The 15789-nt window shown below is 41.6% G+C and overlaps 1 protein-coding gene across 2 annotated transcripts in view; it reads left to right on the forward strand.

Annotated features, from left to right (window-relative positions):
- Window positions 1–15789, forward strand: part of anks1b (ankyrin repeat and sterile alpha motif domain containing 1B) — a 164032-nt gene that overhangs the window by 106915 nt on the left and 41328 nt on the right. For both annotated transcript variants that reach the window (XM_029494747.1, XM_029494748.1), the window contains exons 14-17: window positions 5623–6260; window positions 6892–7014; window positions 8846–8915; window positions 10562–10668. In XM_029494747.1, the coding sequence (XP_029350607.1) occupies window positions 5623–6260; window positions 6892–7014; window positions 8846–8915; window positions 10562–10668 (938 nt within the window). The remainder of the gene's footprint in view (window positions 1–5622; window positions 6261–6891; window positions 7015–8845; window positions 8916–10561; window positions 10669–15789) is intronic.

Consider the following 15789-nt stretch of genomic DNA (forward strand, 5'->3'; position numbering starts at 1 on the left):
CCTCTCACATGTAATCCATTGACTTTGCTGTTGCCTGAACACTTTCTCAAATCAACAAGCCAGACTTGGAGTCATTTCCTGTCGTACCGTCAGCGGTCCCACCAGCGGAGCTCCAGAGGTGGAGCATCTTGATGCTGGTTTGTTAGCATAGCCTAGCACTAAGCAATGCTGGTGCCCGAGGCTTATGGAGCTGATAACTATTTATCCAGACCTGTGGTGCTTAGGCTTTAATCTCAGATATGACTGACAGCTCCGATATTACTCTGTAGTTTTTTAATAACAGTTGGCGCAGCACCATGAGAGACTGAGCAGTGAACACAGTGCTATCAGACATTTGAATCATCTTCCAGCCCCTCATTCTATTGCATAAGCACGCACACACACACACACACACACACACACACACACACACACACATATCCTAGTGTATGAAACTGGCTTGTATTATATTTGTAGTATTTGTGATTATCTTCAAATATATAAGTATGAATAGTATATTTTACCAGAAAAATTAGGGGAAAAAATAAGATTCAGTTTATTTACATTACATTGTCATGAGTTAGTGTGGAAAATCAATAATTAATCAAGTTTTATTTGTTTTTTTTAGTAGAAACGCAGCCTTTCGTGCACAGCTGATCGACTCGTGAATTTCACTCCAGGGATTAATGAAGAATTTCTCATTGGATTCTTAGTCCGATTCTGATCACATCATATTCTAAGAGCCGCCAATTTTTCCTCCCTCTCGATTTAAAATATGAACTGTAGAGCACTGTACCCCGACTCTTATTTCGCTACCTCCTGCCCCTGTGTGTCATTCAGTCCTTTATTCTGTCACTCTGATTTCTCTTGACACTTTCGTTAGTGCTCATGCACTCCCGGGCACCTGTCTCTCTGTCACTCACTGAAGCATAATGCTCACACACCCCCTCAATTTTCCTCAGACTTGCAGCCATTTGTAAGCGACTCTTCGATTTTGCTTTTGACCAAAGAATATGACATACTCGCGCTAAACAGAATTAGAGTATGCTCCATAATGAAGCACACTCAAAATAGTTACTATACCCACCATAATTTTTGTGTGTGTTGTTGATTGAAACTATTAACTCAGAATGTGTTGCCCAAAGGAAATGGAGGAGCAGCTCTGGGAAGATCTAATATCCCATAATCTTAATTATGCCTATATTCCATATATATGTACAAGTTACTATGAATAAATATGGTTTATTGCATATTTTTTGTAAAATCTACATTTTAGATGGCTCAGTGCAGAGTTGCAGAGCAATTAAATAATAAAAAAAGAATGGAAGTGAACTGGTCTCCTGAGTTTGAGCCTAATGTTTTGCTGTACCATCCACTCATGACCTCCTGACTGCTGACTTTGTGGCTGTTGAACGTCTCCTGACTTCCTCCGCTCTTTTCATCATAATCACCACAGCCACTACAGGGCTTTATCCCTTTGTCATGTAAATGTCAATGGGGCGTTTGTTTTTAATGACTGATGGTGCTGTTCATTTTGAGAGAGCTCAAAATTTGAAAGAACTTTTCATAAGTACAGGACATTTATTGTATAACAGATATTTGTGCTGACAGACACCAGTTCATCACTGACTTTGCAATGCACCAACTGCACCAAGAGACAATCAAATACTTTCAGAGACTTACTTCTTCTTGGTACTTAATATGTATCTCATGATTTTATATTATTTCCTTGCAGCGGCCTCTTATCTGTATTCATTTGATATTTTCTGTTTGGTAATAGTTCAGCTATATCCTTTGTGTATTATGTTATTCAGTAATAATATACTGAGTATTACTGATTCACTTTTTCATTGCATTCCATGCCTGCTTAGAATAAGTGATATGGAATTGCAGTGCTATTGTTGTATCTTATATTGCTTTACCATCCTAACATTGAAATTCATGTATTTACTCCATAAATAGATTCAGTGTTTAGGTATATTGAATAAAAGCTCCATTTCAGATCTGTTTCTTTACCACCCACTCTCTTCTTCCCCGCCTGTTTTCCACAGATAGGTGGGTGGTGGATGGATGTACACAACTGAAGGTTTTGCCCCTCACAGTTTATCAACTGGAGGAAGTCATGACTTCACACATCACTGCCTCAGTCACCCAATAACACAGACTGATGAAAGAGTCTTTCAACAAATAGATCCTTTAGCCATTTCAGACTAAACCAGTGACTACTTTTGTTAAGTATTTCTTGTTGCACAGTGTAATACATTACTGTTGTTTCGCCATAAGTTGAGCACAACTTATCTAAATACCAATCAGTTTGGAGGGGGACCTGCTACATGCTACAGCATGTGTGTTTGCATAATCACTTCGCAGTAAAAATGCAGGTATGCAGAATGATGCAGAGGCTTCTGTCACCTTCTGTTTCTAAGACATTCGCTGTGTTTAGGCAGAGGCAGCACATACGGCACAGTTGTGTTGTATTTTGAGCATATTGCTTTGGATTACCAGGTAGGAAACACACACACATACACATACACACACAGGACACTCTGTAAGGTGAAGCTGCAGAGTGATTTTTAAGGTCTGGAACAAATAAGTAATTCAGTTTAAAGCAACACAGGAGACTATTGATTGTTTACAGGGGAAGAGGAAAAGAAATGAGACTGTCCTGCATGAGTTGAGCCAAATTTAATTTCTGCTGTTATCAGCTTTTAACATGGTCGCAAGTTATCAGTATGTCAATATTCTCATCAACTCAGCTCTTTTTTTTTCCCCGCCTTGAAAGGTCTTGTTTCTTACAGATAACTTTTCCCTTTCACTCTCCTCCGAACCTTTCATTCTGCACATGCAGATTTCTGATCTCTGCCTGTGCAACTCCGCTTTGTTTCTCCTGTCTAAACAAACTGCTGATTTTATTGCAGTGTTTATCAGATGTACACTTTTCCCCCCTCACTCTCTCAAAGGCCACAGACACTTGGGCGCCTGAAAACATGGAGAGAGGCTGGTGCTATGGCTCTCTGTTGCCATGACGACCAACAGTCTCACCTGTTGCCAACGCTTCTTACCTTTAAAGTGAGGAGAGAGTTGTTTGTGACTGTGAAAGAAATGCACAGCAAGGCAGAGGATATCATATAGAGAAATGTCGACATGTAAATCGGAAATATGTTGCAACCTAATGGTGTCTTAAAGGTGCAGAAAAAATGCGAGACTTCCATTCCAAAGGAGAAGTTAAAGGCTGACAGCAAAGATTGACACACCGCGCATGTGTACTGATCTTTGAGCCACTTAATCTTGTTTATCCTGTGAAATGTTGAGGATTAGTCATAACCCAGGAGCTTTCAGCCTGTGGAGAAAATAATGACAATTTCCATCCATGTAACACTCGAGGATGAATCATATTTTCGACCCTCATTGCCTGCTGACTGTATATGTTATATTCTGAAATGCAGAGGCAATGCAGTTGAAGTGCATAAAAAATAACCTTCCAAATCGTATGAAATGGCTCTCAACCGGAGGACTGACATTAATCATGTTCCACTTTTCCCCCACTGTTGTTCTTTCTCAGCAAGAAGTCAGGCCCCCTGTTTTAATTAGTTATTCCAGTACACCACTCAACAGCCAAATACCTTCCTCAGACCTACATTTTCATGAACGTCTGTTCTGTGTTACCTGGCCGTGCTCTGTGCCGCCAACTTGCATCACAAAATTGTTATGTATGCAAATGTTACTGGATGTGCTGAGGACAATCGGGAGGTGTTTCGCTAAAACTGGGTGACACAAGAGTCTGTGTGGCAGGCAGCAAGAGTGTGTGGTCAAATGACATTACAAATTCTGTGTGTGTGTGTGGCAGACGGGCCACATTCAATTATTCAACTGACAGTTTTGATTACAACACTGTCGTTTTATTTGTATTTGTTCTATTTACTATGTGATTGTGACATTGTTGACTGTTTACATGGCCTGGTACACAATCTTAACACACAGTGATGGGGAAACAGAAAGCAGACCTCTGCTTTCTACGCGCACACAGACACACATTTGTCTGTTGCAGCTCTGTCATACACACCAGTACACTTTAAATGAGCAGTCATGTTGTTCAGTTTTAAAAAATGTATGAATGTATTTTTCACACGGTTTCTTGTGAATACAAAATCTAATATCACCCTCTTAAAAGTTTCTCAGTCACAATCAACATTAAATATGCCTTCATTTCTGATATGATGTTATCCAGCACTGAATTCTCTGTATTATAAATGTTCATCTAACTAATGGTTTTCTGAAAATGCTGAAAAAATACATCCAGAAAAGTCTTCCATCCTACATTCAAAAGTTTTCCTTTATGAAATAAATTTGCGAATTCAGCTTCAATAACAGTTACATATATTTTTTGCCTTCTTGTTGGTGGGCAAGTTGAACGCTGTCGGGAAATTTTTGTGAAAAGCTGTTGGACCTGGAAAAGATACTGAGAGCTGTGCAACTGGTCAAAAACTTGACGAAAAAGTTGTGGACATTAAAGCAATAAGCTAGAAGACACTTAAAGAAATGACTGAACTGTTGGGGAAGGTGATGATGTCACATTAGTAATCTTTCTTGTAAATTTACTATCCTGAACACGTAATTGACATCTACAGTATTTGTTATTCTGTCATTCCCACCCCCCTTCTGTGATTCATATTTGTCTCTCATTCTTAGTTTACACCTCAACTCAACATTCTGGCTACTTAAATTTTGCATCTGTGTTCAGTCAGTGTAAAAGACTGAAATGATGGATTAGAAAATAGCTGTTCCCTTTGTAGAGAATCAGAATCTCACTGGACCATGTCTTGCATTGAATTGGAAGATATCTCATTATGAATTTCAGACGTCATTGTGCGTTGTGATAGATAATCAAGGTAGGAGAAGATTAATTTTATTACAGTATTTTCTGTCTCCCATCATGAGCAGTATACAGTTTTGACATGTGAGGCAACTATTGTGACCTCAGGTGTAGCTTGTTTTCAGATGTGAACAGAAGCATACGGAATGTGACGAGCGGGTATTTAAGCAAACATGCACAAACAGAAAGACACACAGGCATGCATCTATAATTACACAAATACACAGAATCAAAAGAAGCTTTCAGAGCCTTCTTTCACCTCAGTGCACACAGACAGTGAGCGGGTGCTCTGAAAGCATCCTTTCGAAAAGGAAAAGAAAATAATTTAAAAAATAGTGTAAGAACGTCCGTCCCAATCAGACCATGCCACCAAGAATAAGTTCAGACGTACACACGGACCCCGACAGTGGCGAAAAGGAGGTTTGACATCTAAGTCAGGACTTTGTTCTTTTCTGCAGGGGAGCAGTAGTTGCTTTACCTTATCTTCCTATTTACAGCTTTGCAGTATTAGTTTTTTGTTAGGTTTTTTTTTTTTTTTTTTTTTTTTTTTTGGTCCTAATTGTGTTTCTTCCTGTTTATTTTGTTATACCAACCATTTCGTTTAGCACTTTGAATATTGTAGTGTGTATTATTTGGGCAATGATGGTACTTTCTGAGCTGTCATGTTTTCTTCTAAACACATCAGTGTGCATCATTGTTTTGACGGGACCAATTTATGCAGATCTATATGATTTAATCCTAATCAGTGTTTTTGTGTGTCCTACTTGCAGACGACGGGCTGTACCAACGAGACCCTCCTCCCCCTCCTTCTCTCTGCTCTTCCTCCACATCAAACGTTCTGTTGGAGGAGCGAAGGAAGAGCCACATCCCAGAGGAATTCGCAGGCCTTCTTCATGGATCATCACCAGCCTGTGAGACTCCCGATACGCCTTATCATCTTTACAGCCCTAAACCTCACAAATATGGCTCCACAGATGTCCAGAGCAGCTTGCTGCAAACACCGGAGTTCAGCATTGTAATTGGAGGAGGACCCACTCAAGTCTATCCCAGGACAGGGAGTGAGTCTTCGCCTCAGAGGACCGCCAGCGACCTCCAAAAGCCGCAGGTGGTCTACCGGACTATCTTCCACACTCGGGTCAACCAGGACCAGTCTCGACCCAAAAACTGTGAACAGGTGGATCCACCTCGTGGGTGGTCCACACTGGGCCGCCCGCCCTCCTACTCCTCTGGTCAAAACAGGGATCCTCCAGCCGGCGTGCCCAAGGACAGCTCATCTGGGCCTGGCTACGAAGAAAGGGCTTGCACCCTGGGGAGGATGAGGTCTATGCCTCGCAGTGTGTTGGACTTACAGTTGTCCAAGTCTCTGTCCAAGTCTGATTCCAACCTGGTGGCCGTGTCTCCCATACAGGTGATTTGTGGATTTTCAGTCTAAAATGATTGCTGTATTTACAACCACTGTGTTTACTACAACATTAGTTATAAAATCTATTTCATCGTTTGTTTTGCATTCTGAAGGCAAGTTCAAACCTTAGCACCATCTTTTTACTGCTTCCTTCTTCTGAAGCATTTACGTAAGAGGCCAAGGATGACATGAAAGCAAGAAGTTTCTCATTTTATAAAAGTTTGGGTCAGCACCAATTTGACGCATTTACTGTAAATATTCAGTTGTATAAATTATGCAGTCGTGGAAGTCGTTTGCATCTTGCTGTATCATGCAGTGTGACTTCAGAAACTGCACAGAAATCAGTCCAACCAATGGGATAACTCAGTAATCTGGGCCACAGTGCTCCCTGCTGTGCAGCACATTTCATCTGATAACTTCTTTAATTCACAGTAAATAAATCATAAGCTAAATACATAGTCTGTTTGATGGAAACAGTGTCATTATAACCAAAACTTTGATGAGCTGTGAACAGTTTTTAGAACGTTCTTCTTTATCTTTTTGAGGTTAAAATGTTTAGTAGCCGTAGTAGCTGAAGTATTGCTGCCTGTAGTTTGTAAAACTTGAAAACAAAGTGGGTGGTTTTTGTGCCGTCCAGGAGGAGCATAGCTGGGGGTCCGGATCTCGGGGACAGGGGCCTGGAACGCCAAGCCCAGGAGAGGGTGCCAGCCCTGGGGGGAGACTGGAGAGAACACCCTCCTTTACGGCTGAGTGGGAAGAGGTAGGAGGATATTTTTTTGTGATACTGCAGCATTTTCCCTGGTGTTAAAGATGAAACGAGTTATTGTGGCAGTAGAAGAGCGATCAGATAGTCCCTTTTCTGTGACACTGTTTGTGTTTCTGTAGAAAAATTGATTAAAAGCAGCATGCTTTTCAAAGTGAATATCTTTGCAGGGAACAGTTGCAATCTCTGCAGCCACAGCTGTGAGATGCTTCAGATTTTCCTCTTTGAAATCTTCTCAGCTACGACAGTGCTGAAAATGCCCCAGTGCTACTTTAACAGGATCCAACAGTGATTTTCCTGTATAACCAGCACTGGCGCTGCAGGGAGGACCAGATATCAGAGAGAAGCACTTTCTGTTATAGAGGGTTAAGAGCAGAGGTCGAGGTGCTGTTTTCTGGGGGGGTGGAGGGTTTTGGTGTTTATGCACCTGGGGCCTCTTGGATTGGTTGGATATTGCACCTTTACAGGCATGCTAAACACTAGGTCACAGACACATTAACCTCTGCTCTTTGATCATAAATCACACCACAGAGAACATACACAAACGTGTGTTCATACCGTGAAAACAAATAATTTCAGATTACTTTTCACACATCTCCTTGGGAGAAAATAATGAGGTGAACCTGTGGAATCGTTCTACTTTTAAAATAATGCTAATGTGTGTGAAAGTGTATGCTAAGTGCATTCCTGTCTGCGTTTGCGCGTACGTGTTCACTCGGTCGTCAGCACAGCTCAAAATTTGCTGATGGGGATGAATTACCATATGGTTTTCTTATAATTCTGGGCAATTAAGGTGACCTTTCCTGCTTAATTGCATGCAACTGGAAGAGATAAGATGGCTTCAGGGACATTGTGGGGTGATTTATGGGGATTTGAGAGGAAAAAAAACAAACAAACAACAAAGTTACTGTGTTTGCAGCAAATGTGTGAAAAGCGTTGCATTATTGGCAAGAGAAGAATCACAAGGGATGTCCCACAACAGTCTATGATCCGAGGATATCCGTACTCATTAGTGCTGCAGGCTAGGAGAGGTAATCCAATGCACATTACAAATTAGTGCTTTAATCTGGCATTACCTTGAAAATTGCTGCAGTGTGAGGCTACTCTGGTACTACTGGAAATTAAAAGCTTGTAGCCAAATTCCGTTTCTTTAGCCATTTTGAATCTAGAGACAAATAACTACAGCAGCTTCTGATAGAAAGTGTGTGATGATTACTGGAAACGCACACTGATTAATTCAGCCCTACGCTGTAAAGCAGCTGTCAAGCCTCTAATTGCTAATGTTCATGTGAATTTCTTTGTATGATGCCTGATCATACTCCACTGAGAATAAGGGCAATTTCATGGCCCATCAGCTTGTAAACACAGTTTGCATTAGTCAGACTTGGCCCTTAAAACGCTGGTCTTGGACCAGTGGCTGTCAGGCCAGGTTCCTCTGACCTATGGTGAGCCGGCGGTCCTGCCAGGTGGATGGACGTGCAGGTGGCGTAGATCAGTGGCTAGCAGCAGGTCCCGGGTCAGGGATGACTGGTCGACAGCCAGAAGCTGGATACTAATGAAGCCACAGCAGTTCTCTCCATTTTGGATTCCTTCCTGCTTCATCTCCACAATCTTCGGTCTTTTCCTCCTCTGCTGCCATCATAGTTTGGCAGCTCACTGGGGGAATGATTGACATGCAATGTTCCGGCTGGCACACTGATCATGTTATGTTACACTTGAATACAGAAATAGGACTAAGGCTTATTACTGGGAAATGGCTTTCCTTTGCACATTATGTTTATCTCATTCCAGTTGGTTCTTCCTGTCTTTCTGTCTCACATTTGTCCAGATCGACAAGATTATGAGTTCTATTGGTGCAGGAATAAGCAGCGGATTGGACCTCAAGGAGGACACTGCAGGTAAAACACACAGAATGTCTGCGAGAGTAACTTTGACTGAAAGGATTAGTCAGTTTCACTGCAACCTGGGCCCCATTCTGGTAGTTTGTTCATCGTCATCATTGGTTATGATGGTTAGAACTGCTCTTTCTTACGATGAGGGGTGTAGTAGTCCTAAAATGATGATGATAATTTACTGATTGAAGCTTAATGATAATTTAATATCACTGATAAGAAAGATGGTCAGCACTATTAAAAGAAGCCTCAGTAGTTGATGTAATAACTGGGATTTGTCTTACTTGTGTGTTTTGTGTTGTGTGTGTGGGTGTGTTTGTGTGGGTGGATGAGTGTTTCACTGTGGATATGTAAGAGCTTCCATTATTCTTGAATAAAGTCGAATTTGACTTCTTGTGAGCATCAATTCCCTGTTTTTGCCCATTTCTTCACCTCAAATCCTCTGCTACTCATCTTTTTACTGCGCTCATCCCTCTCTCCCTGTTAACGCCCCCATCCTCCACCTCCTGATCCCCTCCCCTCTTCTTCTTCTTTTTTTTTATATCTGAATGCAAAGCATGGTTAACCATGGTTACCACTGACAGAAATCCTGTTTGTGCTCAACCAGCTCCCCCTACCCCCCCAGCTGCAGCACACCCCACACACAGACTAACATTCATATAGGCTCAACTGAATGCATACAGTCGGTGTGGTTTGTGTGCGTGAGTGGGAGGGAGCTCGGCTTCTCGCAGACAAAGAAGCTGGAGCTGTTGTTGTGGTTGTTATCAGCAGAGCGAGCCAGATATATGCAGAGCGGCAGGGCGAGAGAGAGCAGGGCAGCGATCGGCACCTCGAGAGAAGATAGAGACAGAAGGTAGACAGGAGAAAGTGAGAAAGAGAGAGAGAGTGAACAAGTGAGGGAAGCGGTGCTCAGAAAGGAGAGAGAGAGAGGAAGAGAGCGAGAGGAGGCTGCATACAGCATACAGATGAGAGTGGGAGTACTTGATAAAGAGAAATCTACAGCATAGGCAGCCCTCGCTCTCTCTCTCTCTCTCTCTCATATACACACACACACAAACGCACTCTCTCTCGCACATACACACTGTCACATACACACACACTCAGGGGAGAAGCCAAGCGAGCGCAACAGCTGAGAAAGAAAGCGGCTGCTGGTCGCGACAAACACACAGTCAGTTGCTTCTGCTTGCGGATCTGTAACTCCTGTCTTATGCAGCACCCACCTCTGGCTGGATTTTACCCCCCCAGGACGGGAGCTCCTTTCTGGATACAACTTCACCCCTCACCCCCTTTTCATCCCCCCTGTGGCTGGATTCAAAGAGAGCAGCATCTGGACACAGCACCCTTTACCCACTCGCACCCTTGCATGCTGACCCCCTCCATCCTCACCATGACTCGAGCCTAGGGTCCCCTACCTTCTCTTCCTCCTCCTCTTTCTTTCATCTCCCCTTTCCCCCTTCTATCTGCCTACCTTCTCTTCTCTTCTTCCTGCTGCCTTGCCAAAAGACTCCTCAAAAGCATGGCGGGCTCTTTCGACAGCCACTTTGCCCGCCATAACATGATGTGGCAGTGCCAGCTGTCTCAGCCGGATTGCCGCTGCTACCGCGTGGACGGCTACTCCCTACTGAAGCGTTTGCCCCTCCACCCCCTCATAGGTCCCCGCTGCCCGCTGCAGTCTGTGGGCCAATGGCTTGACTCCATCGGCCTGGTCCAGTATGAGAACCACCTGCTGGCTAATGGATTTGACAACGTCCAGTTTATGGTGAGTGTTTTCACAAGTGTTTGTGAGGAAAATTTATACAATGGGGTATAATTACACATTTCCCCTCCGCTCTTGGTTAGTTTTTTTTTTTTTGTGTGTGTGTGTTTGTTTTTTTTTTAATCTTGGTTTTGGCTTTAAATGGAATCTCCTCTTTCTGTTTATCTCGCCTCCTTTTAAGCTTTTCCCTTTCCTTTGGGTGGAACTCATCTTTCATCATTTTCTTGATGAAGAAGAATATTATTTTTCTGTTTTAATCTGCATTTCAATTTCTGGATTTCCTCCTTTTTGTACCATCTTCTGTGTTTCTCCCTTTAGCTCTAATTCTGTCTTTCTCATGATGACTGCCTCTCCCTACTGATGCCATGTGAGGTCCTCCTACGCATAGAAATCCTACGCCACATCTCCACCACAGCAAAAATCCAACTCCAGCATCAAGATGCACTTAACATTCTCATCAAAACCATGGCTCAGGGTTTTTGCATTCATTTAGACATGTAGACACACAAATATTGCAGGCGTTACCACCTGTAGCGTTTTGATCACGATGCATCCTGATCCTGTGATATCCAATGGCCCGTTCGTCCCCTGTGACGTAGGAGGAGAAACTTGCTTGGCCAGTTTTGCATTCAGAAACAGTTTTGGTGTTTGGTGTGGGTGAGTGTGTGTAGGTGTTTTCACACACAATGGAAGGTAACTGAATGATAAAGTAGGAAATTAGCAGAAAGAGGGAAAGCAGAAGAGAGGCAATGAAGCCAAATGATCAGGACAAAGCAGAGAGATGCTGACTGGATGAGTTTAACTGGAGTTTTAGTCACTATCGGGAGAGAAATCTCCTATCTTCAAAATTGCAACTTTTCAGGATCAATTAAAAGCTCCAAACATGTTGATCTGAAGGAATGTTGAACTAGTAGTATTCAGGCATTGCACCGACCATTACAGAGGATTGTAATTTCTCATGTTGTGGCTTCAGATGATTGATCTCACAAGATGTCTAACAAGGTTTTCACATGATGATTCTTAGAGTGGAGATAAGATGTCTGGTCTTTTATTTATTCAGCTGTATGACTTGATGGAGACAGAAAACATTACATGTTTATCCATCGGAGGATGACATCTGACAGTATAGGCATTTGTAAATGTATCTATGTAGGTGGATATTTCTGTGTTTGTGTGTGTGTGTGTGTGTGTGTGTGTGTGTGTGTGCGCGCGCATTTGTGTAAGTCTATGTTCTGATCCTCCACACGCAGTGTGACCTGCATCTGTTGCTACGGTTACCCTGACAACAGGAGGAAATCACAGCATCTCTGTTTCTGTCTTTGTTTGTCTCTCCCATGTGGCCAATGTGTATCTGCATTTCTGCTTCCGGGTGTCCTTAAACATTTAATATGAATTAGCTCATTGGTTCTGAGGTTGAAAGGCAGTTGTGTATACAGCTCAAGTGTGTGAGGGGACACACACTCGCTCCTCTGTGTTCACTCGTCTACATTCAAGCGTTTCTGGCTCATTGTAATTTTTCCATATTAACCAGCCCTGGCCTGCTACTAACACACTAGCATTCACTTTCATGCTTTGTTTTTGGTCTTGAAGCAGATGTATATTAGTTATTGTGTATTTCTTCCCACTCTCAATCCTCCTTGTATGTAATAACTTCAGTATTAATATTATAAGCACTTTTTTTCCGGGATATCATACAGTTTACCGGTACTGAAGAACAGTCTATTCCTATCATTTCTGTTTGACAAGATTTTTATTTAATAAAGCTTAAATCGGGAAATGGAAAGACTGCAATAAAGATGCAGCTATATCTGCCCGACCCTTTCACCCAAATTCATCTGAGTTCCGTCTGCTGCTCTTGTTCAGTTGCCATAATTGATATTTATAAATGATATTGTATGTTTTGGCCCCTTAGGGTCAGTGCAAAAAGCTATAAGCATAATCTTCTTACATCTTACATCCTCTTATGGACGTGCTGGTAAGAAGTGGTCTCTTTAAACATCCAGCAGTTTTGGAGCAACATTAGTATTCATTTAGAGTTGATTATTTTTAGTCCATGTCGTCATTTAGCTCTGCTTTTGAAACTACAAAAATATTCATTAAATACAAAAATACGTATTTTTCTGACGAAGCTGTGTTTTGTATTAACAGGTCCTTTTGTCATAAATGTAGATGTAATAAATAGGTGTATATTTCATATATAATCATGATTATTATTATTATTATTATTATTATTATTATTATTATTATTGTTATTGATAGTAATGGTAATATGTTTAAGGTGGCATCATAAACATTAGAACTTAACATCGGTGCAGGGAGAAGGGGTGGGAGTTGATTAGTTTAGACTTCTTCCCACTCCTTTTGAACACATAATTTAGTTCCTCGTAGTTTTTTTTTTTTTTGTTGCACTTTTCTCTTTCTCATTTTTTGTTGTTCAAAATAAACTTAAACCAAATCAAAGCCAGTTGACGGCAATTTTCTCCCAAATTCATTTACTGGCTGTCTGTTTATATTAGATGACGTTTCTACAGTAAGGGAACGAGTACAGTCGGAGTCATAGCAGCCCTGAACGTCACACACAACCTCTTCACAAAAGGTGTATTTTATTTTTGCTCAAAATACCTTTGTAGTAATGCTCCCAGGTGAACCCTTAATTAGTTTGCACTCCTTCCTCTTCCACACACACACACACAAATATGCCATCGTATCAACGTGCCAGCATGTGCTTTGCTCTTATTTGCACCTAGTTTGTAGTCGCTAACAGTTTTTGGCAGCACTTGTGGGAGACTTTTCCCCTCTCAGCTGAAAATGTTTCTCTATAGCTTGGTTGTCGTCTCTAAAATGCCTTTCGATAAAATTAATATTGAAATGAGCTGAGATGAAACTGCCTCCCAAACACCACGGTGGCTTTAAAGTCCTTTTTGTGAATGAGCTCCAGCTCTGGGTGTTTCTGTTTAAAGTTGTTCATGACTAAACAAACAGGTGTTTTCTAACCTTGGGAAAACTCACTGGCTACAGCAAATAGATTTTCATGTAGCTATTGCATAAGTGCAAACTAAAGGGATTACCCTGATATTTGTAGTTCTGATTTTTGGATTGGTGGCTGTGCCTCCTTCAAGGAAATGAGTCAGTCAGTTAACTAACTCACAGATTCAAACTTAATCATGTCCCCGCTTTTGTGAATATGCTTTTCTCTCTTTTTCATTTCAAGACCAGTTCATCTGAATTTAGTCAGCGAATTTGACCTTGATTCTGATTTGCATCAGTGCGTGACGTCAAAAAATGTGCACATGTATGCACACATGTACAAAAACATGGGCAACTCCCATCCACTTTTACCATTTAGAATTAATGCACATCATTAGAGTGGGTGTGTCTGGTCACCTTAACCAGCCGGTAGAGGACAACGACTAATAGATTGATGGACAAATAGCAAAGGGGAGGAGCCGTCGTTATGGAGACAGCATTTCATCTGAAGGACACTGGATGGAGACTAATCGGATCCATTTTGAATGACTGTACATTCGTGTGTATGTTGGTGGGAAAAGACACGTGCTCAGATAGATACTCACAGACCAGCTCACATAATGCAAACTTAAAGCAGATGCTGGAACACAATAACAACCAAAAAAAAAAAAAAAAAAAAAAAAAAAAAGCCACAAAATTTAAACCGCAACCAAAAATAGTTTTCCAGCTCATGTATATTTTTATTTAAACAAAGCTACGTGCTTTTTCTTTCACTGTGGTTTTCTGAACAAGCTACGAAGCAAAACACTGCCAATGTCGGTTTGCTACCTAGAAATACTTCATAACAAGTTGGTTATTTACACAGCAAGCAGCAGAGTAATATAGCATCGCTCAGAGCTCCTCGGGTTTTCTCTCCACTAACTCCTTTGGGTAAATATTGGGCTATTTTAGTGACGATGTGCCCCACTAATCATACTGTTATTTATGCCATTTTTCAGATGTTACATACTACTTGGTGTGTATCTGGGATTTCAGTTGACTTTTAATCAGTTTTCATTGTAGGATTCAATGCTACTTAATCAGAGAGAAATGGCCTGCACCAGTGTCTCAGGTTCTAACATCTTAGGTCTCTCATCTTTATGGGGCTCGCCTGCCTCAAACAGCCCATTCACCTTGACTGGTCCTCTGGCAGCAGTAACATGTTATCGTTCACTGTTGCCATAAAACGCACACAGCTGGCATAGACAAGAGGAAGGATGAATGTCGATAATGGAAATGTCTGATGTGTTGTGGATCCCTTTAAATTTGAGAAGAATGTCTCAAAAGGCGCGACAGGCGTATAGACCAATACTGATCTTAAAGGCAGAGGAAGCCTTTTCTGATTGTTGTGCATCACAGTGAACTAACAGAGAGAGAAAACAGATGATATTTACAGAAGTAAAACAACACCTGCAAGTTTTTGTTTTGTTTTGGTTTTTTTTTTTAAGAAGTAGTCAGAATGAACCGAGAAATGGTCTGAATAGTAAGAGAGAGGCAACAAAATGAGAAGACCACAGTATCTTTGATATCAGTAGTGGAGACTGGCACTGAAATGAGAAAGAAAAGGCGAGCGATGAATCAGTCTTGAAAGGAACAGAAAAGAGGAAGAGCAGATACAATTGGCCAAGGACAATCTGCAGCACTCACCTCAGTATGTTGTGGCCGTTTCAGCTCTCTCTAACATTACCCAATATCAATTTTCGCTCCATCTTTAGTCTCACGTCATCCCCCTGCAGTCGTACATGAAATTTATTTTGCCTGTTCTGACCCACTGCGGTGCCATCATCAAACAGAGTGGTCACAGTGTCACGAGCAAACCACTGACCGTGGAGGTTGTATCAGCACGGAGCATCTAAACCATTTCCACCCCCAGTGAAATGTATTGTTAGTGTTCATGCAGTGCTGCACACTGTGTGTTATTAACAATCTATCAGACGCAAGAACTGTTGGCTTCCAGAATAATAACAAAAACATTTTTTTGAAGGCAAAACTGAATCTGGCTCCTGATGGTACTCCAATTAATGCTCATTAATTCTATTTGGACTGATGTATTAAGCTGATATTTGCCCCACAATCCATCATGTGCAGGTGTCAGGCAGACATAATGTTAAGATCGAG

Source organism: Echeneis naucrates, chromosome 23 (assembly GCF_900963305.1).
Source record: "Echeneis naucrates chromosome 23, fEcheNa1.1, whole genome shotgun sequence".
Taxonomy (NCBI): Eukaryota; Metazoa; Chordata; class Actinopteri; order Carangiformes; family Echeneidae; genus Echeneis; species Echeneis naucrates.